General features: G+C 43.3%; 1 protein-coding gene across 1 annotated transcript in view; it reads right to left on the bottom strand.

The window, feature by feature from the left end:
- LOC137435163 (docking protein 5) overlaps nt 1-19283 on the bottom strand; it is a 45198-nt gene extending 25915 nt beyond the window's left edge. Inside the window, exon 1 of the mRNA XM_068128696.2 lies at nt 19037-19283. Coding sequence (XP_067984797.1) covers nt 19037-19087 — 51 coding nt within the window. The 5' untranslated portion in view covers nt 19088-19283. The remainder of the gene's footprint in view (nt 1-19036) is intronic.
- Between the last annotated feature and the right edge of the window lie 7013 nt (nt 19284-26296).

A 26296-nucleotide genomic window follows, 5' to 3' on the forward strand; every position in this document is an offset into this window, starting at 1 on the left:
TAATTGAGGGCATTTTATTTAATCTGTGTAAAAGTGCACCAGTATTGTAGCCATGCACACACACACACACACACACACACACACACACACACACACACACACACATATATATATATATATATATATATATATATATATATATATAATAAAATCTGTCAGCAAAGTTAAATGCAAGCAATAACGTTCGCTCATAAAAGCAAGGATGAAAAGCAGACCGATTGTGCAATGTAGAGGTGAGAGGTTTAGTTCGTGATTACAGTACACACAAACTTGAGCCATTGAATTCACCTGCCGCAATTTCAACATCAAAGGAGTGATATTTAACACAAAAAACGACTGAGAAATTGCAAGAAACAAAGGCAAAAAAAAAGAAGGTCATGCAGTCCTCATTTCATCACAAGCTAGAAAGGCACTCGGTAGAGAACATACCTACGCCAGGCTGAACAGTTTACCCTCTGTGTCCCACTAATAGGCTGGATCCGGATTCGGACCTGAACCAAAATCTAATCGGCTTGTTCTTGTCACCTACTCAACTCATCCACCAAGTTTTGTCATAAGTCAACCACAACTTTTTCAAATATCATGCTGTATACAGTACCGTAAAATGGGGGTGAATAGAGACAGCAAGGTGAATAGGGACACAAACTGAAAAAAGTTTGGAAACTTTTTTCGCTGAAAATTGATAACCATACTGATTTGTTGATATTTGGGTTGAAAGTGTTCTCTTGTTTTTTTAAAAAGCAACTTATAGTCCCTATTAGCCCCATATATGGGTTAAATAGGAATAAATAGGATTTTTATGGCTGTCCCTATTCACCCCGTTTTACAGGTGAATAGGGACAGTCACTAATACAAAAAAAATAATAATCAAGAAACAATCCTGAGTTTCCAACGTATTGCTAAATTGATAGCTCAGATGGATGCACATAATATGCACCCATAATATAAACCACGGTGCCAATGAAAAAAAATATGGGATAAAAAGTTTCTCCAAACTGTCTCTATTTCTTGATTTTTTTTTTTTGTATTAATGACTGTCCCTATTCACCCGTAAAACGGGGTGAATAGGGACAGCCATAAAAATCCTATTTATTCCTATTTAACCCATATATGGGGTTAATAGGGACTATAAGTTGCTTTTTTTTTTAAAAACAAGAGAACACTTTCAACCCAAATATCAACAAATCAGTATGGTTATCAATTTTCAGCGAAAAAAGTTTCCAAACTTTTTTCAGTTTGTGTCCCTATTCACCTTGCTGTCCCTATTCACCCCATTTCACGGTATCGTTTTTGGCCCTATTGTTTTCACCCTCACTGTTGAAGAATCACTTTGAAATTTGAAAAATATCATTTCCAGATCCGGATTCTGATCTTCACCAAAATCGAATCGATTCGTCCTTGCCACACACCCAACCTGTTCACCAAGTTTCGGCCGAATCTGTCCACAACTTGTTGAGATATTTTGTTATACTGTATATCGGTTTTACCCCGATCAGTCAATGGTGAAGAATCACTTTAAAATTCTCTGATCCGGATTCGAATCCTCACCAAAATTTAAGCAATTCTTCCTTCTCACACACCCAACGTCTCCACCAAGTTTCGTCTGAATCCATCCATAACTTTTTGAGAGATATCGTTCTATAAAACGATTTTATCCCGATCACTCAACGGTGAAGAATCACTTAAAAAATTATTGCATCCAGATCCGGATCTGGATCTTCATCAAAATCGAAACAAGAGGGTGCGGGGTGGGGAGGGATCCACGGTATAAAACAAATGGACACTGCTAGGACTTTCAGGAAAGAAGTTGCAGATTGAAAGAGGTGGATTTGGGGTGTATTAACGAGGGTAGAAAAGATCAAGGTTTTGGATGGGGGAAGATAAGAGATGGTGGTTTACAGCAGTTTTAAAGACCTGGAGGGAGGAGAGGGATTGAAGAGAGTGAGGGAGTTTGTTCCAGAGGTGAGAGAAAAGCGGAACGAAAGAGTGAAGGTGAGCAGAGATCTTGATTTTGGCAGTTTCACCAGAAGAGGGTTTCTAGCAGATCTTATGCATCCTGCAGGAATATTTGTGGGACAGAGCACAGAGAGAGCAGGGGGAGCTGGGCCCCAGAGAGGAGTCTGTAGAAGACAGAAGGTCCACCTACCTGCCTGCGGTGAGAGAGTGAAAGCCCCTCAGAATCAGCTTCATCACGGGAGATACCAATGATTTTAAAAGCTTTGGTTTCAACAGTATGAAGCCGAGCTAGGTAAGGGGCAGGAGCACCAGCCCAGAGGGGAGAGCAGTATTCCATTGAGCTGCGAATGAAAGCTTTGTATGTGGTGAGGAGCTCATAAGTGCCCAGAAAGGACCACACGACGGAGGATGCCCAGTCGGCGACTGGGTTTGGAGGCCAGATTGGAAATGTAGTTTTCCCAGGAAAGATCATGGCAGATAGTGAGATACAAAAGCTTGAATGACAGAATTTCTTGGAGAGGATTGTTGAGAAAGTAGATGCGAGGGTTGTCCAGTCAGTCTTTACGGAGAGACAAAGTGATAGTGTGAGATTTGTCAGGATTGAAAGACATGTTCCACATGTTTGACCAGTTTGTTATTTTATCCAGTTCTGCAGAGAGTGAAGAGTCTGCTGCCTGCCAAACTGAGGGTTGAGATATGGAGCGGCAGAGAGTAGAGTTATCACCAATCAGCAAAGAGATAGAGATGATTTTCCAGAGAGTCGGAGAAATCATTAATGAAGACCAGAAAAAGCACAGTGTCCATAACATTGCCATGACGAACTCCAGCCTGGACATGAAGGGGAGATAAGAGAATTCCATTCAGGGCCACACGTTGACTGCGACCAGAGAGGAACTCTGCAAGCCATGCGTGGAGATTTCCATGGGTACCATAAGAGGGGTGTTTGGTGAGCAGGGTTGAGTGCCAGACCTTATCGAAGGCACGTGATATGTCAAGGGAGACAGCTCTGATTTCCTGTTTGGCATGAGGTCCTCCATCCATTGTTGAGACAGCAGAAGCAGCATGTCCAAGTAGAATGACCTGGTCTGAATCCAAATTGATGGTCCGAGATCAAGCCATTGGAGGAGAGGAAGGATTTAATATCTGAAGCAATGATGATGGATTCCATGACCTTGCTGATGATTGGGAGCAGGCTGATTGGTCTGTAGTTGCAAGGAATTCTCAAGTTAAGAGCTTGAACCCCAGCAGAATAGTTGATGCCCTTGGGATTTATTGCTTCAAAATGGAAAAGCCTTTAAAGCCCCTGTCACACCTTGACGATTTAGCCAGCGTATGCCGACGTATCAAAATTTATCTAAAACGCTGGCGTTCGCTGAACTATCGATGTTTTTTTTTCAGTTTTGGGCGTATAATAGCGTATTCATAACGAGTTGGACGTATGCATAACGTATTAGTAATGTACACAGAACGTTTCGATAACTTATAGATAACTTATACCAACGAATGCTTAGCGTGTTGTCGGCGTTCACAACTTATGCCCAACGATAGTCTAACTTATGCATAGCGCGCGGCAGCGTATCGCCGACGATCACGTGGCGTAGCCTATTAAAAGGCTGCCGCTCGACGATTCAAATCATAACCGCACGAGACATCGAAGTATCAACATCACCGTCATGCCGAAGAAAACTTCGAAGAATGCTGCCAAGAAGTCTCCTGGTCGTGGCCGTGGCCGTAAGGAGGATCCATCATCACCCACACCCTCCCCATCACGCTCACCCTCTGACGGAGAGGATGCTGGTTCCAACGCCTCTCGGGCATCGTCGGTGGCATCGATAGCTGCGTCCGTGGCCTCCACCTCCTCTCAGCCAACCCTTGCGAAGAAGAGGGCCAAGAAGACACAGTTTTGTCTTGATGTCCAAGAGGAGCAGCTCATGTGCGATTTCCTTCGCGAGAACGCCATCCTCTGGGACATCAAGAAGACTGACTACCGGAGGGTGGACAAGAAGGCAAAGCTCTGGGAGGATCAAGCCAAGGCCATGGGGAAGACTGTCGAGCACCTTCAAGGGTGGTTCAAGTCCCTGCGAGACACCCACACCCATCTCGACAAGAGGAAGAGCGGTGACGGCGCCCCGGAAATGACAGAGAGGGAGCAGTGGGTGAAGGCAAACTTCGGCTTCCTCAAGACTGTGGTCCGCCATCGTGCTGAGCCCATCAACAGTGTAAGTATAAACACATATTAATATCAATACTAATATTTATTTATATTAGTTTTACTGTACTACAGATCTCTAAGCAAATTAATCATTGATTACTACAAATCATTGAATTTGCCTCGTATTTTTGCCTTGTATTTTACTAATCAATTGTCATAATTGCAGGTAAAGGAAACCATTGCAGCACACAGCGGGGACCTCGAGGCTGCCGAGGCTGCCTGTGCAGAGATCGTGGTTGATGACGACAGCACACCCTCCCCTGTCCCCTCTTCATCCTCACAGGGCAAGGGGAAGCGTGGCCAGGACGATGACCAGTTGCTGCAGTCACTCCAGAAGAGGGTGCACGAGTCTGGGGAGCTCCTCAAAGGTCTCGCACAGCCTCAGCCCATCACAGCCACCGCAGCCTTCGCCAACTACGTGCGTGACAGCCTGGTCAGCATGTCTAAGCGCAAGTTCCGGAAGGCAAGGTCGCGCATCAACACCATCCTCAGTGAGCTGATAGATGAGGAGAGTGATGAGGAAGAACCCCCCATAGTCCCCACCTTCCCTGCTCCTGCTTCCGTGCGACCAAGTCGATGAGGTCATGTTGATGTTGGAGGACAGCTAGTAGGTATTCTCGTCTCAGCCTTGCCGGATCCTCCATCTCTCGGATGACATGGACATCTGCTCACCATAGAGTCTGGAACACTGATGGGTTCCTCCTGTGAACCCCATTTGTATATACCAATTCCCCTAAACGCTGCCAATACGCCATTATACGGTAGCTGTAAGTTAGAAACACGTTCAGTAAGTTCTGTGGTCGTCCGGAAGACGTCAAATACATCTACATACGTCAATATGCATTGGAGATACATTACACATAGGTTCAAAGCACGTTACTCATAGGTTAGAAATAAGTTTCGGGTACGCTAGACATTATCTCGACGTATTTCGACTTATGAGTTACTTACAAGTAACGTGTGTCGACGTGTGTCAACGATCGCCTAACGTGCCTTCAACTTATGGCCAGCGTATGCGGAACGTGCGAGTCATACGCTGGCATAAGTCGACAAATTTTGTGCATGCACAAAATTTGTCGACGAGCTCGGCGTACTACGACGTATGCCAGCATGCTTCAGCGTGCTCTTAACGTATACAAAACTTACCCATAACGTATTCGACGTGTGCCAGCGTATTCGCCAAATTTTTCATACGTCGGCATACGCTGGCTAAAACGTCAAGGTGTGACAGCGGCTTAAGGAACTTGTTATGATTAAAAAAAATAATTAATCAATAGAGCAATCGCAATGTCAGCATTGAGTAAGGTTCGTTAGAAAATGCATGTACATGTACACACATTATCACATTTTCTTTGGTTCAGCTGTGGCATGCGTGTGTGGGAGAGCAACAGTGGACGTGATGGAGCCAACTGCAGAAAACACCAAAATTGCCAGTAATTGGCCTTGCTCCGGGGCTTTGGCACGAAGGAGGGAGGCATCTGCTGCCAGTTTCAACCTTTCATCAAAAGCCAAAAGCCAGGGGGTTTGGAGCAAACAGGCGAATAAACGTGTTGAGATTCAGGAATACAAGAAACCAAAGGACGATAAAAGAGTCAAGGACACAATCAGAAGAATGTAATTGGGCAATTATAGAGCTTTGGAAGAAAAGCAGACAGGCGTCTTTGTGGAGCTGGAATGTTGAGGAGTGCACATCAATCTACAGGTCAAAAAAAAACCACAAAGTTACATTCTTGATTAGCCAGATAAGAATATATATATATATATACACAAACAGCATAACAATCAAATGCCAAACTCTTTAAGAGGCAGACCGAAGTGCACAGAGAGGGGGAGGGGTTAATGGGATCCCGAAAGCAATTTCTGAGAGTTAGAGAGCAGAGATTATCATTTCATGACAAAAAGGCCAGACTTACAAATAAACAGCTGTCATAAAGTGTTCACTCTAATCAAAATCTCTAAGGAAATCCAAATGAAGACTCAATTAGGCAATAGGAAATACAATGATACAAATCAGGGAAAATAGGAAATGCAGAATAAACAAAAGAGCAATATTGGCAGCACACAAATAGAAGTGTAATCATAGACTCAATCAGAGGCAGGGAGAAAAAAAACATGTACATTAAAACATAATGGAACAATGGACAGGCTGATGGAACAAGCAAGCAGGTAATGGGACAGGCTGACAGATTAAGGAAGCAGGCAAGCATTGGGACAGGCTCATCTAGCATGCAGGTAATGGGACATGTTGATATCACAAGCAGGCAGGTAATGGGACATGTTGATGTCACAAGCAAGCAGGTAATAAGATAGGCTCATAAGGCAAGCAGGCAGGTAATAGGACATGTTGATATCACAAGCAGGCAGGTAATAGGACATGTTGATATCACAAGCAAGCAGGTAATGGGACATGTTGATGTCACAAGCAAGCAGGTAATAGGATAGGCTCATAAGGCAAGCAGGCACGTAATAGGACAAGTTGATATCACAAGCAGGCAGGTAATGGGACATGTTGATGTCACAAGCAAGCAGGTAATATGACATGATATCACAAGCAAGCAGGTAATAGGACATGATATCACAAGCAAGCAGGTAATATGACATGATATCACAAGCAAGCAGGTAATATGACATGATATCACAAGCAAGCAGGTAATAGGACATGATATCACAGGCCAGCAGGTAATAGGACATGATATCACAAGCAAGCAGGAAATAGAACATGATATCACAAGCAAGCAGGTAGTAGGACATGTTGATATCGCAAGCAAGCAGGTAATAGGATAGGTTAATATGGCAAGCGAGGTAATGGGACATGTTGATATCACAAGCAAGCAGGTAATAGGACATGATATCACAAGCAAGCAGGTAATATGACATGATATCACAAGCAAGCAGGTAATAGGACATGATATCACAAGCAAGCAGGTAATGGGACATGTTGATGTCACAAGCAAGCAGGTAATAGGATAGGCTCATAAGGCAAGCAGGCACGTAATAGGACAAGTTGATATCACAAGCAGGCAGGTAATGGGACATGTTGATGTCACAAGCAAGCAGGTAATATGACATGATATCACAAGCAAGCAGGTAATAGGACATGATATCACAAGCAAGCAGGTAATAGGACATGATATCACAAGCAAGCAGGTAATAGGACATGTTGATATCACAAGCAAGCAAGTAATAGGATATGATATCACAAGCAAGCAGGTAATAGGACATGTTGATATCACAAGCAAGCAAGTAATAGGACATGATATCACAAGCAAGCAGGTAATAGGACATGTTGATATCACAAGCAAGCAGGTAATAGGACATGATATCACAACTAAGCAGGTAATATGATAGGTTAATATGGCAAGCAAGCAGGTAATAGGACATGGTATCACAAGCAAGCAGGTAATAGGACATGATATCACAAGTAAGCAGGTAGTAGGACATGTTGATATCACAAGCAAGCAGTTAATAGGACATGATATCACAAGCAAGCAGTTAATAGGACATGATATCACAAGCAAGCAAGTAGTAGGACATGATATCAAAAGCAAGCAAGTAATAGGACATGATATCACAAGCAAGCAGGACAGGCTGATACATTAAGGAAGCAGGTAGTAGGACATGTTGATATCACAAGGATGCAGGCAATGGGACATGTTGATATCACAAGGATGCAGGCAATAACACATGTTGATATCACAAGGATGCAGGCAATAACACATGTTGATATCACAAGGATGCAGGCAATGGGACATGTTGATATCACAAGGATGCAGGCAATAACTCATGTTGATATCACAAGGATGCAGGCAATGAGACATGTTGATATCACAAGGATGCAGGCAATGGGACATGTTGATATCACAAGGATGCAGGCAATAACACATGTTGATATCACAAGGATGCAGGCAATAACACATGTTGATATCACAAGGATGCAGGCAATGGGACATGTTGATATCACAAGGATGCAGGCAATAACACATGTTGATATCACAAGGATGCAGGCAATTGGACATGTTGATATCACAAGGATGCAGGCAATAACACATGTTGATATCACAAGGATGCAGGCAATAACACATGTTGATATCACAAGGATACAGGCAATGAGACATGTTGATATCACAAGGATGCAGGCAATGGGACATGTTGATATCACAAGGATGCAGGCAATGGGACATGTTGATATCACAAGGATGCAGGCAATGGGACATGTTGATATCAGAAGGATGCAGGCAATAACACATGTTGATATCACAAGGATGCAGGCAATAACACATGTTGATATCACAAGGATGCAGGCAATGAGACATGTTGATATCACAAGGATGCAGGCAATGGGACATGTTGATATCAGAAGGATGCAGGCAATAACACATGTTGATATCACAAGGATGCAGGCAATAACACATGTTGATATCACAAGGATGCAGGCAATAACACATGTTGATATCACAAGGATGCAGGCAATAACACATGTTGATATCACAAGGATGCAGGCAATGGGACATGTTGATATCACAAGGATGCAGGCAATAACACGTGTTGATTTTTTTTTTTTTTTTTTTTTTTTTTTTGTATACTGAATCGAGGCTCGTGAAAGAGCTGACATTTACTTCACAAACAAATCAACCAGACAAACAAAATATATAAAAAGAGGGAGTGGAAGACAATAGAATGGGAAGCACGCAAACACTTGAGAGCACACAACATTTAAGAACAGGGAGATGTGTGGGAGGGAGAGGGCTTGGGGGGAGGGGGCGTGGGAAGGAGGGGGGGGTGGGTGGGAGAAGTATAAAACACAAGGACACCAAGGACTTCCAGTGCAGAAGTTGGTATTTCAAAAAGTGGAATTGGGGTGAAATTATCAGGGATAGAAAAGATCAAGGTATTGGATGGGAGAAGATAAGAGATGGTGGTGAACAGCTGTTTTAAAGACCTGGAGGGTGGAGTGGGATTGAAGAGAGTGAGGGAGTTTGTTCCAGAGGCGGGAGAAAAGAGGTAGGAAGGAGTGAAGGTGAGCAGAGAGTCTTGATTTTGGCAGTTTAACCATAAGAGGGTTGCAGGCAGATCTTGTGCGACCTGTCGGAATATTTGCGGGACAGAGCCCAGAGAGAGCTGGGGGGGCAAGGCCGGAGAGGAGTCGGTAGAAGACGGAAAGACCACCAACCTGCCTGCGGTGAGTGGGTGAGAGGCCCTTGGAGTTAGCTTCATCGCGGGAGATTCCAATGATTCTGAATGCTTTGCTTTCAACAGCGTGAAGACGAGCTAGGTGTGAGGCAGGAGCACCAGCCCAGAGGGGAGAGCAGTATTCCATTGAGTTGCGGATGAAAGCCTTGTACGTGGTGAGGAGCTCAGGTGTGCCAAGGAAGGACTTCGCACGACGGAGGATGCCCAGTCGGCGACTGGCTTTGGAGGCCAGATTTGAAATGTGGTTTTCCCAGGAAAGATCATGGCAGATAGTGAGACCCAAAAGTTTGAGTGACAGAACTTCTTGGAGAGGATTATTCAGAAAGTAGATGGGAGGGTTGTCCAGTCGGTCTTTTCGGAGAGACATCGTAAGAGTGTGAGATTTGTCAGGATTGAAAGACATGTTCCACTTGTTTGACCAGTCTGTGATTTTGTCCAGGTCTGCAGAGAGTGAGGAGGCTGCAGACTGCCGATCTGAGGGATGAAGAATGGAGCGACAGAGAGTAGAGTCATCAGCAAAGAGATAGAGGATTTTCAAGAGAGTCGGAGAGATCATTGATGAAGACCAGAAAAAGCACAGGGCCCAGAACACTGCCTTGGGGAACTCCAGCCTGAACAGGAAGAGGAGATGAGAGAAACCCATTCAGGGCTACACGTTGACTACGACTAGAGAGGAAGTCCGCCAGCCATGCGTGGAGATTTCCATGGATACCAACAGAGGATAGTTTGGTGAGCAGAGCGGGGTGCCAGACCATATCGAAGGCACGTGATATGTCAAGGGAGACAACCTTGTGATATCAACATATCACAAGGATGCAGGCAATGAGACATGTTGATATCACAAGGATGCAGGCAATAACACGTGTTGATATCACAAGGATGCAGGCAATGAGACATGTTGATATCACAAGGATGCAGGCAATGGGACATGTTGATATCACAAGGATGCAGGCAATAACACGTGTTGATATCACAAGGATGCAGGCAATAACACATGTTGATATCACAAGGATGCAGGCAATGAGACATGTTGATATCACAAGGATGCAGGCAATAACACGTGTTGATATCACAAGGATGCAGGCAATGAGACATGTTGATATCACAAGGATGCAGGCAATGGGACATGTTGATATCACAAGGATGCAGGCAATAACACGTGTTGATATCACAAGGATGCAGGCAATAACACATGTTGATATCACAAGGATGCAGGCAATGAGACATGTTGATATCACAAGGATGCAGGCAATAACACATGTTGATATCACAAGGATGCAGGCAATAACACATGTTGATATCACAAGGATGCAGGCAATAACACGTGTTGATATCACAAGGATGCAGGCAATGAGACATGTTGATATCACAAGGATGCAGGCAATGGGACATGTTGATATCACAAGGATGCAGGCAATGGGACATGTTGATATCACAAGGATGCAGGCAATAACACGTGTTGATATCACAAGGATGCAGGCAATAACACATGTTGATATCACAAGGATGCAGGCAATAACACATGTTGATATCACAAGGATGCAGGCAATGAGACATGTTGATATCACAAGGATGCAGGCAATGGGACATGTTGATATCACAAGGATGCAGGCAATGGGACATGTTGATATCACAAAGATGCAGGCAATGAGACATGTTGATATCACAAGGATGCAGGCAATGGGACATGTTGATATCACAAGGATGCAGGCAATAACACATGTTGATATCACAAGGATGCAGGCAATGGGACATGTTGATATCACAAGGATGCAGGCAATGGGACATGTTGATATCACAAGGATGCAGGCAATAACACATGTTGATATCACAAGTATGCAGGCAATGGGACATGTTGATATCACAAGGATGCAGGCAATAACACGTGTTGATATCACAAGGATGCAGGCAATAACACATGTTGATATCACAAGGATGCAGGCAATAACACGTGTTGATATCACAAGGATGCAGGCAATAACACGTGTTGATATCACAAGGATGCAGGCAATGAGACATGTTGATATCACAAGGATGCAGGCAATGGGACATGTTGATATCACAAGGATGCAGGCAATAACACGTGTTGATATCACAAGGATGCAGGCAATAACACATGTTGATATCACAAGGATGCAGGCAATAACACATGTTGATATCACAAGGATGCAGTCAATGAGACATGTTGATATCACAAGGATGCATGCAATAACACATGTTGATATCACAAGGATGCAGGCAATAACACATGTTGATATCACAAGGATGCAGGCAATAACACGTGTTGATATCACAAGGATGCAGGCAATGAGACATGTTGATATCACAAGGATGCAGGCAATAACACATGTTGATATCACAAGGATGCAGGCAATAACACGTGTTGATATCACAAGGATGCAGGCAATGAGACATGTTGATATCACAAGGATGCAGGCAATGGGACATGTTGATATCACAAGGATGCAGGCAATGGGACATGTTGATATCACAAGGATGCAGGCAATGAGACATGTTGATATCACAAGGATGCAGGCAATGGGACATGTTGATATCACAAGGATGCAGGCAATAACACATGTTGATATCACAAGGATGCAGGCAATGGGACATGTTGATATCACAAGGATGCAGGCAATGAGACATGTTGATATCACAAGGATGCAGGCAATGGGACATGTTGATATCACAAGGATGCAGGCAATGGGACATGTTGATATCACAAGGATGCAGGCAATGAGACATGTTGATATCACAAGGATGCAGGCAATGGGACATGTTGATATCACAAGGATGCAGGCAATAACACATGTTGATATCACAAGGATGCAGGCAATGGGACATGTTGATATCACAAGGATGCAGGCAATGGGACATGTTGATATCACAAGGATGCAGGCAATAACACATGTTGATATCACAAGTATGCAGGCAATAACACATGTTGATATCACAAGGATGCAGGCAATAACACGTGTTGATATCACAAGGATGCAGGCAATGAGACATGTTGATATCACAAGGATGCAGGCAATAACACATGTTGATATCACAAGGATGCAGGCAATAACACATGTTGATATCACAAGGATACAGGCAATGAGACATGTTGATATCACAAGGATGCAGGCAATGGGACATGTTGATATCACAAGGATGCAGGCAATGGGACATGTTGATATCACAAGGATGCAGGCAATGGGACATGTTGATATCAGAAGGATGCAGGCAATAACACATGTTGATATCACAAGGATGCAGGCAATAACACATGTTGATATCACAAGGATGCAGGCAATGAGACATGTTGATATCACAAGGATGCAGGCAATGGGACATGTTGATATCAGAAGGATGCAGGCAATAACACATGTTGATATCACAAGGATGCAGGCAATAACACATGTTGATATCACAAGGATGCAGGCAATAGCACATGTTGATATCACAAGGATGCAGGCAATAACACATGTTGATATCACAAGGATGCAGGCAATGGGACATGTTGATATCACAAGGATGCAGGCAATAACACGTGTTGATTTTTTTTTTTTTTTTTTTTTTTTTTTTGTATACTGAATCGAGGCTCGTGAAAGAGCTGACATTTACTTCACAAACAAATCAACCAGACAAACAAAATATATAAAAAGAGGGAGTGGAAGACAATAGAATGGGAAGCACGCAAACACTTGAGAGCACACAACATTTAAGAACAGGGAGATGTGTGGGAGGGAGAGGGCTTGGGGGGAGGGGGCGTGGGAAGGAGGGGGGGGGGTGGGTGGGAGAAGTATAAAACACAAGGACACCAAGGACTTCCAGTGCAGAAGTTGGTATTTCAAAAAGTGGAATTGGGGTGAAATTATCAGGGATAGAAAAGATCAAGGTATTGGATGGGAGAAGATAAGAGATGGTGGTGAACAGCTGTTTTAAAGACCTGGAGGGTGGAGTGGGATTGAAGAGAGTGAGGGAGTTTGTTCCAGAGGCGGGAGAAAAGAGGTAGGAAGGAGTGAAGGTGAGCAGAGAGTCTTGATTTTGGCAGTTTAACCATAAGAGGGTTGCAGGCAGATCTTGTGCGACCTGTCGGAATATTTGCGGGACAGAGCCCAGAGAGAGCTGGGGGGGCAAGGCCGGAGAGGAGTCGGTAGAAGACGGAAAGACCACCAACCTGCCTGCGGTGAGTGGGTGAGAGGCCCTTGGAGTTAGCTTCATCGCGGGAGATTCCAATGATTCTGAATGCTTTGCTTTCAACAGCGTGAAGACGAGCTAGGTGTGAGGCAGGAGCACCAGCCCAGAGGGGAGAGCAGTATTCCATTGAGTTGCGGATGAAAGCCTTGTACGTGGTGAGGAGCTCAGGTGTGCCAAGGAAGGACTTCGCACGACGGAGGATGCCCAGTCGGCGACTGGCTTTGGAGGCCAGATTTGAAATGTGGTTTTCCCAGGAAAGATCATGGCAGATAGTGAGACCCAAAAGTTTGAGTGACAGAACTTCTTGGAGAGGATTATTCAGAAAGTAGATGGGAGGGTTGTCCAGTCGGTCTTTTCGGAGAGACATCGTAAGAGTGTGAGATTTGTCAGGATTGAAAGACATGTTCCACTTGTTTGACCAGTCTGTGATTTTGTCCAGGTCTGCAGAGAGTGAGGAGGCTGCAGACTGCCGATCTGAGGGATGAAGAATGGAGCGACAGAGAGTAGAGTCATCAGCAAAGAGATAGAGGATTTTCAAGAGAGTCGGAGAGATCATTGATGAAGACCAGAAAAAGCACAGGGCCCAGAACACTGCCTTGGGGAACTCCAGCCTGAACAGGAAGAGGAGATGAGAGAAACCCATTCAGGGCTACACGTTGACTACGACTAGAGAGGAAGTCCGCCAGCCATGCGTGGAGATTTCCATGGATACCAACAGAGGAGAGTTTGGTGAGCAGAGCGGGGTGCCAGACCATATCGAAGGCACGTGATATGTCAAGGGAGACAACCTTGTGATATCAACATATCACAAGGATGCAGGCAATGAGACATGTTGATATCACAAGGATGCAGGCAATAACACGTGTTGATATCACAAGGATGCAGGCAATGAGACATGTTGATATCACAAGGATGCAGGCAATGGGACATGTTGATATCACAAGGATGCAGGCAATAACACGTGTTGATATCACAAGGATGCAGGCAATAACACATGTTGATATCACAAGGATGCAGGCAATGAGACATGTTGATATCACAAGGATGCAGGCAATAACACGTGTTGATATCACAAGGATGCAGGCAATGAGACATGTTGATATCACAAGGATGCAGGCAATGGGACATGTTGATATCACAAGGATGCAGGCAATAACACGTGTTGATATCACAAGGATGCAGGCAATAACACATGTTGATATCACAAGGATGCAGGCAATGAGACATGTTGATATCACAAGGATGCAGGCAATAACACATGTTGATATCACAAGGATGCAGGCAATAACACATGTTGATATCACAAGGATGCAGGCAATAACACGTGTTGATATCACAAGGATGCAGGCAATGAGACATGTTGATATCACAAGGATGCAGGCAATGGGACATGTTGATATCACAAGGATGCAGGCAATGGGACATGTTGATATCACAAGGATGCAGGCAATAACACGTGTTGATATCACAAGGATGCAGGCAATAACACATGTTGATATCACAAGGATGCAGGCAATAACACATGTTGATATCACAAGGATGCAGGCAATGAGACATGTTGATATCACAAGGATGCAGGCAATGGGACATGTTGATATCACAAGGATGCAGGCAATGGGACATGTTGATATCACAAAGATGCAGGCAATGAGACATGTTGATATCACAAGGATGCAGGCAATGGGACATGTTGATATCACAAGGATGCAGGCAATAACACATGTTGATATCACAAGGATGCAGGCAATGGGACATGTTGATATCACAAGGATGCAGGCAATGGGACATGTTGATATCACAAGGATGCAGGCAATAACACATGTTGATATCACAAGTATGCAGGCAATGGGACATGTTGATATCACAAGGATGCAGGCAATAACACGTGTTGATATCACAAGGATGCAGGCAATAACACATGTTGATATCACAAGGATGCAGGCAATAACACGTGTTGATATCACAAGGATGCAGGCAATAACACGTGTTGATATCACAAGGATGCAGGCAATGAGACATGTTGATATCACAAGGATGCAGGCAATGGGACATGTTGATATCACAAGGATGCAGGCAATAACACGTGTTGATATCACAAGGATGCAGGCAATAACACATGTTGATATCACAAGGATGCAGGCAATAACACATGTTGATATCACAAGGATGCAGTCAATGAGACATGTTGATATCACAAGGATGCATGCAATAACACATGTTGATATCACAAGGATGCAGGCAATAACACATGTTGATATCACAAGGATGCAGGCAATAACACGTGTTGATATCACAAGGATGCAGGCAATGAGACATGTTGATATCACAAGGATGCAGGCAATAACACATGTTGATATCACAAGGATGCAGGCAATAACACGTGTTGATATCACAAGGATGCAGGCAATGAGACATGTTGATATCACAAGGATGCAGGCAATGGGACATGTTGATATCACAAGGATGCAGGCAATGGGACATGTTGATATCACAAGGATGCAGGCAATGAGACATGTTGATATCACAAGGATGCAGGCAATGGGACATGTTGATATCACAAGGATGCAGGCAATAACACATGTTGATATCACAAGGATGCAGGCAATGGGACATGTTGATATCACAAGGATGCAGGCAATGGGACATGTTGATATCACAAGGATGCAGGCAATAACACATGTTGATATCACAAGTATGCAGGCAATAACACATGTTGATATCACAAGGATGCAGGCAATAACACGTGTTGATATCACAAGGATGCAGGCAATGAGACATGTTGATATCACAAGGATGCAGGCAATAACACATGTTGATATCACAAGTATGCAGGCAATAACACATGTTGATATCACAAGGATGCAGGCAATAACACATGTTGATATCACAAGCATGCAGGCAATGAGACATGTTGATATCACAAGGATGCAGGCAATGGGACATGTTGATATCACAAGGATGCAGGCAATAACACGTGTTGATATCACAAGGATGCAGGCAATGGGACATGTTGATATCACAAGGATGCAGGCAATAACACGTGTTGATATCACAAGGATGCAGGCAATAACACATGTTGATATCACAAGGATGCAGGCAATAACACATGTTGATATCACAAGGATGCAGTCAATGAGACATGTTGATATCACAAGGATGCACGCAATAACACATGTTGATATCACAAGGATGCAGGCAATAACACATGTTGATATCACAAGGATGCAGGCAATAACACGTGTTGATATCACAAGGATGCAGGCAATGAGACATGTTGATATCACAAGGATGCAGGCAATAACACATGTTGATATCACAAGGATGCAGGCAATAACACATGTTGATATCACAAGGATGCAGGCAATGGGACATGTTGATATCACAAGGATGCAGGCAATGGGACATGTTGATATCACAAGGATGCAGGCAATGGGACATGTTGATATCACAAGGATGCAGGCAATGAGACATGTTGATATCACAAGGATGCAGGCAATGGGACATATTGATATCACAAGGATGCAGGCAATAACACATGTTGATATCACAAGGATGCAGGCAATGGGACATGTTGATATCACAAGGATGCAGGCAATGGGACATGTTGATATCACAAGGATGCAGGCAATAACACATGTTGATATCACAAGTATGCAGGCAATGGGACATGTTGATATCACAAGGATGCAGGCAATAACACGTGTTGATATCACAAGGATGCAGGCAATAACACATGTTGATATCACAAGCATGCAGGCAATGAGACGTTGATATCACAAGGATGCAGGCAATGGGACATGTTGATATCACAAGGATGCAGGCAATAACACGTGTTGATATCACAAGGATGCAGGCAATGAGACATGTTGATATCACAAGGATGCAGGCAATAACACGTGTTGATATCACAAGGATGCAGGCAATGAGACATGTTGATATCACAAGGATGCAGGCAATAACACGTGTTGATATCACAAGGATGCAGGCAATGAGACATGTTGATATCACAAGGATGCAGGCAATAACACATGTTGATATCACAAGGATGCAGGCAATGAGACATGTTGATATCACAAGGATGCAGGCAATAACACGTGTTGATATCACAAGGATGCAGGCAATAACACATGTTGATATCACAAGGATGCAGGCAATAACACATGTTGATATCACAAGGATGCAGGCAATGAGACATGTTGATATCACAAGGATGCAGGCAATAACACATGTTGATATCACAAGGATGCAGGCAATAACACATGTTGATATCACAAGGATGCAGGCAATAACACGTGTTGATATCACAAGGATGCAGGCAATGAGACATGTTGATATCACAAGGATGCAGGCAATGGGACATGTTGATATCACAAGGATGCAGGCAATGGGACATGTTGATATCACAAGGATGCAGGCAATAACACGTGTTGATATCACAAGGATGCAGGCAATAACACATGTTGATATCACAAGGATGCAGGCAATAACACATGTTGATATCACAAGGATGCAGGCAATGAGACATGTTGATATCACAAGGATGCAGGCAATGGGACATGTTGATATCACAAGGATGCAGGCAATGGGACATGTTGATATCACAAGGATGCAGGCAATGAGACATGTTGATATCACAAGGATGCAGGCAATAACACGTGTTGATATCACAAGGATGCAGGCAATGGGACATGTTGATATCACAAGGATGCAGGCAATAACACGTGTTGATATCACAAGGATGCAGGCAATAACACATGTTGATATCACAAGGATGCAGGCAATAACACATGTTGATATCACAAGGATGCAGGCAATGAGACATGTTGATATCACAAGGATGCAGGCAATGGGACATGTTGATATCACAAGGATGCAGGCAATGGGACATGTTGATATCACAAGGATGCAGGCAATGAGACATGTTGATATCACAAGGATGCAGGCAATGGGACATGTTGATATCACAAGGATGCAGGCAATAACACGTGTTGATATCACAAGGATGCAGGCAATGAGACATGTTGATATCACAAGGATGCAGGCAATAACACGTGTTGATATCACAAGGATGCAGGCAATGAGACATGTTGATATCACAAGGATGCAGGCAATGGGACATGTTGATATCACAAGGATGCAGGCAATGAGACATGTTGATATCACAAGGATGCAGGCAATGAGACATGTTGATATCACAAGGATGCAGGCAATAACACATGTTGATATCACAAGGATGCAGGCAATGAGACATGTTGATATCACAAGGATGCAGGCAATGGGACATGTTGATATCACAAGGATGCAGGCAATGAGACATGTTGATATCACAAGGATGCAGGTCGTAGCACAGGCTGCCATAGCAAGCAAGCAGGTTAAGGGTCAAGCTGACATATTAAGGAAGCAGGTAGGCAATATGATAAGCTAACAGTAACACAGCAAGCAGGTAATGGGACAGAGTGACAAAGCATAACAAACAAACAGACAAATTCTTACCCCGAAACGCCGGCTCTTCATCCTCACGGATCCTTGTCTGAGCACGTCCATGATTTTTGGCGCCACGACGCTTTCCTGAGGGACTGAAAGCAATCACTGGACTGCCGACTGTCCGTCTATCTGCCTTCACCTAAATCTTTCTCGGTGCGACTTTCCACACCTCTTATTTTCGCCACTCGGGCACAGCTGGTCAAAGGTGGGAGGGGAACGAAAGATCCACCCACAATAGTCTTGTTCTCCGAGAGTCTCCGCCCACAATAGTCTTATTCTCCGAGAGTCTCCGCCCACAATACCCTTATTCTCCGAGTCTCCACCCACAATACCCTTATTCTCCGAGAGTCTCCGCCCACAATCGTCTTCTTCTCCAAGTCTGCCCCATTTCCTTTCACACTGTTCTCCCCTCTCATGCCCAATAATTCATATACCTCCAACCCCTTTTTAAAAGCCAAACTCTCCCTCCGTACCTTCCCCTGTAAGCGCACTGTGCTCCCCTCCCACCCACCATTCTCCCTCTTCCTTCCTCACTCTCGATTCTCTACCCCCAGCATCACGTCTCCCCTTCTCCACTCGTAATCCCAAATGTTCCCTTTTTTTTTCTTTTTTTTTACTTCCTTCCCTTTTCCCCGCCTGGGTCTAATGCATGGACCACCCAGTGGGGTTGACCCAGCGGGTCTCATCAGCTGACGTAACAAAAGCCAAAAACGTAACAAATAAATAAGAAATAAACGTTTAACAAAAAAACAACAATCTGTTTACAACCAGGAAACCCAGGGCCAAGAGAAATTGTACAGCTGGGTGTTCACAAGCTTCAAGGTAAGGAATGGATTCATTTCGTTCTTATATTTCAACCACATTTATATTTGGCCACAACAATGTATCCGATGAGTTCATACCTTTATATATGGACAACTTTACTTTAAAATGTCCCAAATATAATATATAGACCTACATATACACAATTCCATATGGATAAAGTCAAAATTGACCCATCTTGGACTATCGTGAGTATATTTCGTTCCTCGAATCTGGTTCATGATATTTGATGCTTGCGTAAACGAATTACCTGCCGACTCGAGCTATTTGAGGTGTAATCTGCTTAAGTTACCTGTCATGACATTATTTGTTAACGTACTATAGTGAGAATGTGTTCAAGGGTTATTTGATCGTGGCAATTGTGATTTTGTTTGGTGGACAGGTTTTGGAAAACTCAGATCGCCAAGTTGGAACATTACACGAGGATATCAAAGAAACCTTGATACAGGGGTATGCCATTTGGCCCATCATACCTGGGCTATGCAAACACCATGCCGGGGTTGCGGAGGAGAACAGCGAGGTCCTTGGGCCACACATTGTTTTTTTTTAGGTGGGAGTATGAAGGCACCACAAAACAACAAAGATGCCATGAATACCACGATACTTGCGAAATCATATAAGGAATATAGTTGCCATGGAAAGAGTAATTTGACCTTTCAAGCTGGTGTGTTTTACGTGATTTATTGTTATGTAAAATAAATTTGGCTGATGTTTTTTCTAACTGCGGCCTAATAGGTGTTTTACATGTTTCGGATGGCCTTGACCTATGACTAATTTTGACCTCCTTTTGCACACAAATATTGCACACATACTACTGTGTTCAAAAAGTATCCGACCTTTATTTTTCGTGCGTAAAAAAAAAGAAGCTCGGGAGGCGTTGATTGGTGCACGTATGTAGGCGATCCTAATGCGCACGCGTGAATTTTTTTCCCACCTGCAGAAGCTGTCATTCGACGGCAGACCGCCGATGAGTGAGGACATGTAAGTGAGCGCCGTCGGATTTTCGTTTTTGACAAAATGACGGAAAAACTTGAACAACGCTACTGCATCAAATTTTGTGTAAAGCTTGGCGATTCCCAAGTGGAAACGATCCGCAGGATTCAACACCGTTCATTCCATTGTGAAGGAGGATTTGGGCTTCAGGAGAATCTCAGCGAAGTTCGTACCAAAGCTGCTAACGATTGAGCAGAAGCAACTCCGTTTGGAGATCGCACAGGACATGCTGGAGACTGTGAACAGCGATCCCAGCTTCCTCAACACAGTGATCACTGGCGATGAGTCCTGGGTTTATGGGTACGACCCAGAAACCAAGTTGCAGTCATCACAATGGAAGCATCCAACATCCCCGAGGCCAAAAAAAGCAAGGCAGGTCCGCAGCAATGTCAAAGTCATGCTGACCGTCTTCTTCGACTCCAGAGAAGACATCATGCGGAATGCCACGGACCAGCTGCGCGCCATCCCAAAATAGGCGTTCCAGCGCTGCTTCCCACAGTGGCAGAACCGATGGGAGAAGTGTGTGGCAGCCCAAGGGGACTACTTTGAACGAGATTATTATAAAAAAATTTTTATCTGGATGCGAGTATCTTTTATGAACAAAGGTCGGATACTTTTTGAACACACTGTCAAAGTCATGCTGACCGTCTTCTTCGACTCCAGAGAAGACATCATGCAGAATGCGACGGACCAGCTGCGCGCCATCCCAAAAGAGGCGTTCCAGCGCTGCTTCCCACAGTGGCAGAACCGATGGGAGAAGTGTGTGGCAGCCCAAGGGGACTACTTTGAACGAGTAATTAGCTGTGTAAGTTTGATGTCTTGAAAGATTATTGAGGTTTAGCAATAATAAAATCACAAAAAGTCCTATCTATCTATATAATAGGCTAATACTGTCAGTCTCTGTCCCACCCTGAAACATAGATTGCTCCTCAGAAATCGAAAAGTACTAAGTAAAACTTGCTTTAAATTAAACTAAACCTATGGGAAAATTAGAATTTTTTTTCAATGACAAAAAAAAAAAAAAATTGAACCTGGGTGGTGTATAAGCAACAGACCGCTGTCTCCATCGCTACCGAATTTTTTTTCTTTCCTGTTAAGAAATACATAACCTCCCATTTTTGAGCTCTTTCGACCAGCACAAGAATAAAAGGCTTCCTTTTTTTCCTTTTCTTACGTCATGGTATTTTTACCATGGGCTTCTTTCTGCTGGTTTTATAATAATGGAATACTTGGTGTTGGCCTAATCCTAATGGTTAGAGTGGTGGGCTTGGGATTCTAAGGTCCTGAGTTTGTAATCCCGTTGAATTAACGCCAAGTGGGGTTGACTCTGCCTGTCATACTTCTGAGGTCGGAAAAATGAATACCAGATAACTGGTTATAGAGAGGCATTGCACCAGCGATGTTGATGAAAATGATGCAACCAGCAGCCGGGTGGCTGCACACCATTATAATGGAGTGAAATTGCTATCATGGAAACCGTTGACAAGTCAAATCCCTAAATCGATCATTCTGATGTTTGGTGAACCGATTCAGTGACACAATATGCAAATTCTGTTCAAATGTCAAGTCAATCGGATGAAAACTGACCATTTTATGTGACTTTGACCTTTTGACCTCAAAAATAATAGTCTTCTAGCTTTCGAATGGTGAACCAGTATGCAAATAATATTCAAATTCCAAGTCAATCGGATGGAAATTGACCATTTTGTGACCATGACCTTTTGACCTCAAACAATAGGCTTCTGCTTTTTGATTGGTGAACTAATTCAGTGACCAAATACGCAAATTATGTTCAGACGTCAAGTCAATCAGATGAAAATTGGTGATTTCAATGTTCCCTTTGACCGATTGACCTCAAAAACCATATAGGCCTTTAAATCCCTTTTAGCTTTTGACTACCTCTATCAGGTGGTTACATTTCGTGAAGATCGATGTGGAATTGCGACCTGTACACGATTGACTCCAGATTGTAAGCTTCCGATTGTAAGCCCATTGCTGCTCGGTCGAGAAAGTACAGAGCACCAGAGAGCTGTTTCATTGAGGCAGAAATTCAAGATGGCTGCTCGAATAAGGCATCATTGAGCCTATAGTACCTGACCCTGGCGACCTGAAGTTTTAGTTACAACAGAATGAGCGACACAAAGGTTGGATGGTGATTGATAATTATAATCACCGAAAACATAAATAGAAGCAATAATTATTGCTCATTCTCTGGAGCCTCAGTTGGTCTCCTAGTGGGACATACAATTTTGAATGGCAAGATGAGGCCCGACCCGGAGAGACTTTGACCACTCCATGAGCTTCCTCTTTCATGGAATACGGGGTCTCTGCGACTGCGTCGAACACTGTGTATGTTTTCGTACCATATCGCACAATCTGCTGACGACTGGGTAATGAAGATTCTGCCAGCTTCTCAGATGTTTGGAGTAGGCCTACTCCTGAGAATGTCCCTGATGTGCCTCCACTGTGCAGATGTGAGTGTACCCAAAAACCACCGGATCACCTAGATCTGGAGGAGCTTACCTATAGTTTCTTATCGTAAGAAGGGGAAAATGTCTTGGAGATTATCATTCCATGTTCCCCGTACTGTCATAGGTTTTAATTCCAGATCCTTCCATTACCCATAGTTCATGGCGATATTCAAGATAAATATTATGTACAGTCTTGTGTGGCTAGAACTAGATACATACAGAATCAACTACAGTGGGCCTACTAGTTGTTATTCTTTGTTATTGTTGTATTATGCTTATTATTGTTGTTTAACGCGTCGGGCTGAGGTATGCATCTGCGTTGTTACCGGTCGTCCTCTTGTTGCTGAATAAAGTCTACATTGAATGAGCTCTAACAAATCACGTTTCGACACTCCCTTCGACTAATCTGAAACGTTAAATGAGTCATTCGTGCCTGTTGTTTGTGTCCTTTATGACGCTCCTAAAATCAATAAGTTTCCTATTTGGAATGATTTTCAATTTTGTTTGAGTCCCAGATTCTGTACAATTTGGCAAATTCAGAGGCAAATTAGTGAGAAGCTGCATGTTCGAGTTCCGATTCATGTTCTGCAGTGTTCAAGATGTATGATTAAATTGAAACGAGAATAGAACTCGGTTGAGCGCGTACCTGCACCCGGCTGACATTTATCAGGTGTGCCATTTCGACACTCTTCCCTCGGTAAAGATACAACTCATCCATCTATGATCTTGTCTCCACTATCCCTGGTACAGCCCACGTCAAACATTTATCTCACCAATTATAGCATTCCGATATTCCTCCTTGTTGCCTAATTAACTCTCTCTATATTGACTCATTTCCCAACCACCTTTTCACTGTCCTTTTTTTTTACCTGCACTACCCACCGACTAATCTAAGCCCAGGGAAAAAACAACAACACAGTACCCCTCAATTTGACACTGTAATGAGTAGGCCCTAGAACACACTTATCAACAACAAAGAGCAATCAGAGATTGCAGACCCTCGCCAAGACGTGTTTGTTTGTTTTGTGGGGTGCTTTGTACATTATTTCATGATTTTGCACAACCCCACTTTCATCAGACATGCATGACACATGACATCCTCGTTGTAAACCGGAATTCAGTATGTATTTGAAATATATATATTTTAAATTATAGGCTGTCCTCAGGGTCTTTTGAGTCCCCGGGGTCCTTTGCATCCTTGGAGTCTTTTGGGTCATCAGGGTCCTTTGGCTATTTTGAGTCCGGGATATTTTGGGTCTTCGGAGTATTTTGGGTCTTTCTGTGTCCTCGGAGTCTTTTGGGTCTTCTGAGTCCTCAGGGTCTTTTGGGTCCTTGGGGTCCTCTGGTTCTTCATGGTATTTAAGTCGCTTCAGGGTATGTTGGGGTCTTGGTGGTCTTAAGGGTCTCGAGGGGTCTTAAAAGTTATTCAAAAGTCCAATGGATCTCAGCAGTCCAAAGTGTTGAAATTCCAATAGTACATAATTACGATAGTACATAAATTCCGATAGTACATTCCGTAGTACATAATTAATAGATGTACGTAATTAATAGACAGGATGTCACTGACTTCAAACAGTACATAATTAATAGATGTACGTAATTAATAGACAGGATGTCACTGACTTCAAACCGTACATAATTAATAGATATAGTGAAAACAAACATGCCTGGAGAAGATACGAGTAATTAGTGGAGTTTCTTCTTCAAACAATAACAACTTTTGACTGCCAAACCATAAGTGCAATCATATGGAAATTTTTAACACGTTTTCTGCTTTACGACTACTACATTACTTTGAAGTTTCACATCGATCAAAGAAGTGGTTCAAGAGAAATGATTTTTAAAAGATTTTCGTTCAATCTAATATGGCCACCAACCCATGTGATGTATGAATTATTCAAGGACAGCATGGCATACGCGAGGCATGGGGAACATATGTGTGAAGCTTCTGTTAAATCTGTTTAGCCGTTCTGGAGAAGTGGCTTTTAAAAGTTTTATTCTTCAAAAAATCATAGCCGCCAAACCATGTGACCTATGAAGTCATGGTCATGGAACTTTTTGTTCATCATGGGTATGTGATCATGCATGTAATATTTCGTCTCGATCTGTTCAGCAGTTTTGGGGAAAAGTGTTTTTTAGTGGTTTATCAGGCTTTTGTGTTAAAGAAATGGCGGCCAAATCCCGTGACCGATGACGTCATTATTACTTTTTGTTTCTCCACCAATTAATCCCGAGATGACGTTTAAGAAATTTCATTCTGATCAGGTGAAGTTTTGTACTTGTCGAATTATGACGTCATAATTGAGGTACATATGACATCATCATTAACATGTTATTCCCCATGGAGAGTTCTTTACAATGAGCCATGTCTCAATTTTTTCTATTCAGCGCTTTCGGAGATTTAGCGGGGCAAAAATTTTCGGTTTTTCCAAGATGGCGCCCATACCACGTGACCTACGACGTCCTAATCATCATTAAAAAATTCTGCAGGTGGAGGTGCACCGATGGTGAAAATTTCTTGTAAACCGGACCAACAGACAGACAAACGGACTAAAATGCAACACCCTCTCCTCTGGCGCGGGTAATAACCACTTATGTTGTGAGGAGCATTGGCTCGACGAACCGAACCCTCTTAAATCTCGTGAGATCAGGAAGAACCGAACCCTCTTAAATCTCGTGAGATCAGGAAGAACCGAACCTTCTGGAATATTGTGAGATGAGGAAGAACCAAACCCTCTGAAATCTCATGAGATGAGGAAGAACCAAACCTTCTGAAATCTTGTGAGATGAGGAAGAACCAAACCCTCTGAAATCTCATGAGATGAGGAAGAACCAAACCCTCTTAAATCTCGTGAGATCAGGAAGAATCAAACCCTCTGGAATATTGTGAGATGAGGAAGACCCAAACCCTCTGAAATCTCATGAGATGAGGAAGAACCAAACCCTCTTAAATCTCGTGAGATCAGGAAGAATCAAACCCTCT

This window comes from Myxine glutinosa, chromosome 9, assembly GCF_964187855.1.
Source record: "Myxine glutinosa chromosome 9, kmMyxGlut1.1, whole genome shotgun sequence".
Lineage (NCBI taxonomy): Eukaryota > Metazoa > Chordata > Myxini > Myxiniformes > Myxinidae > Myxine > Myxine glutinosa.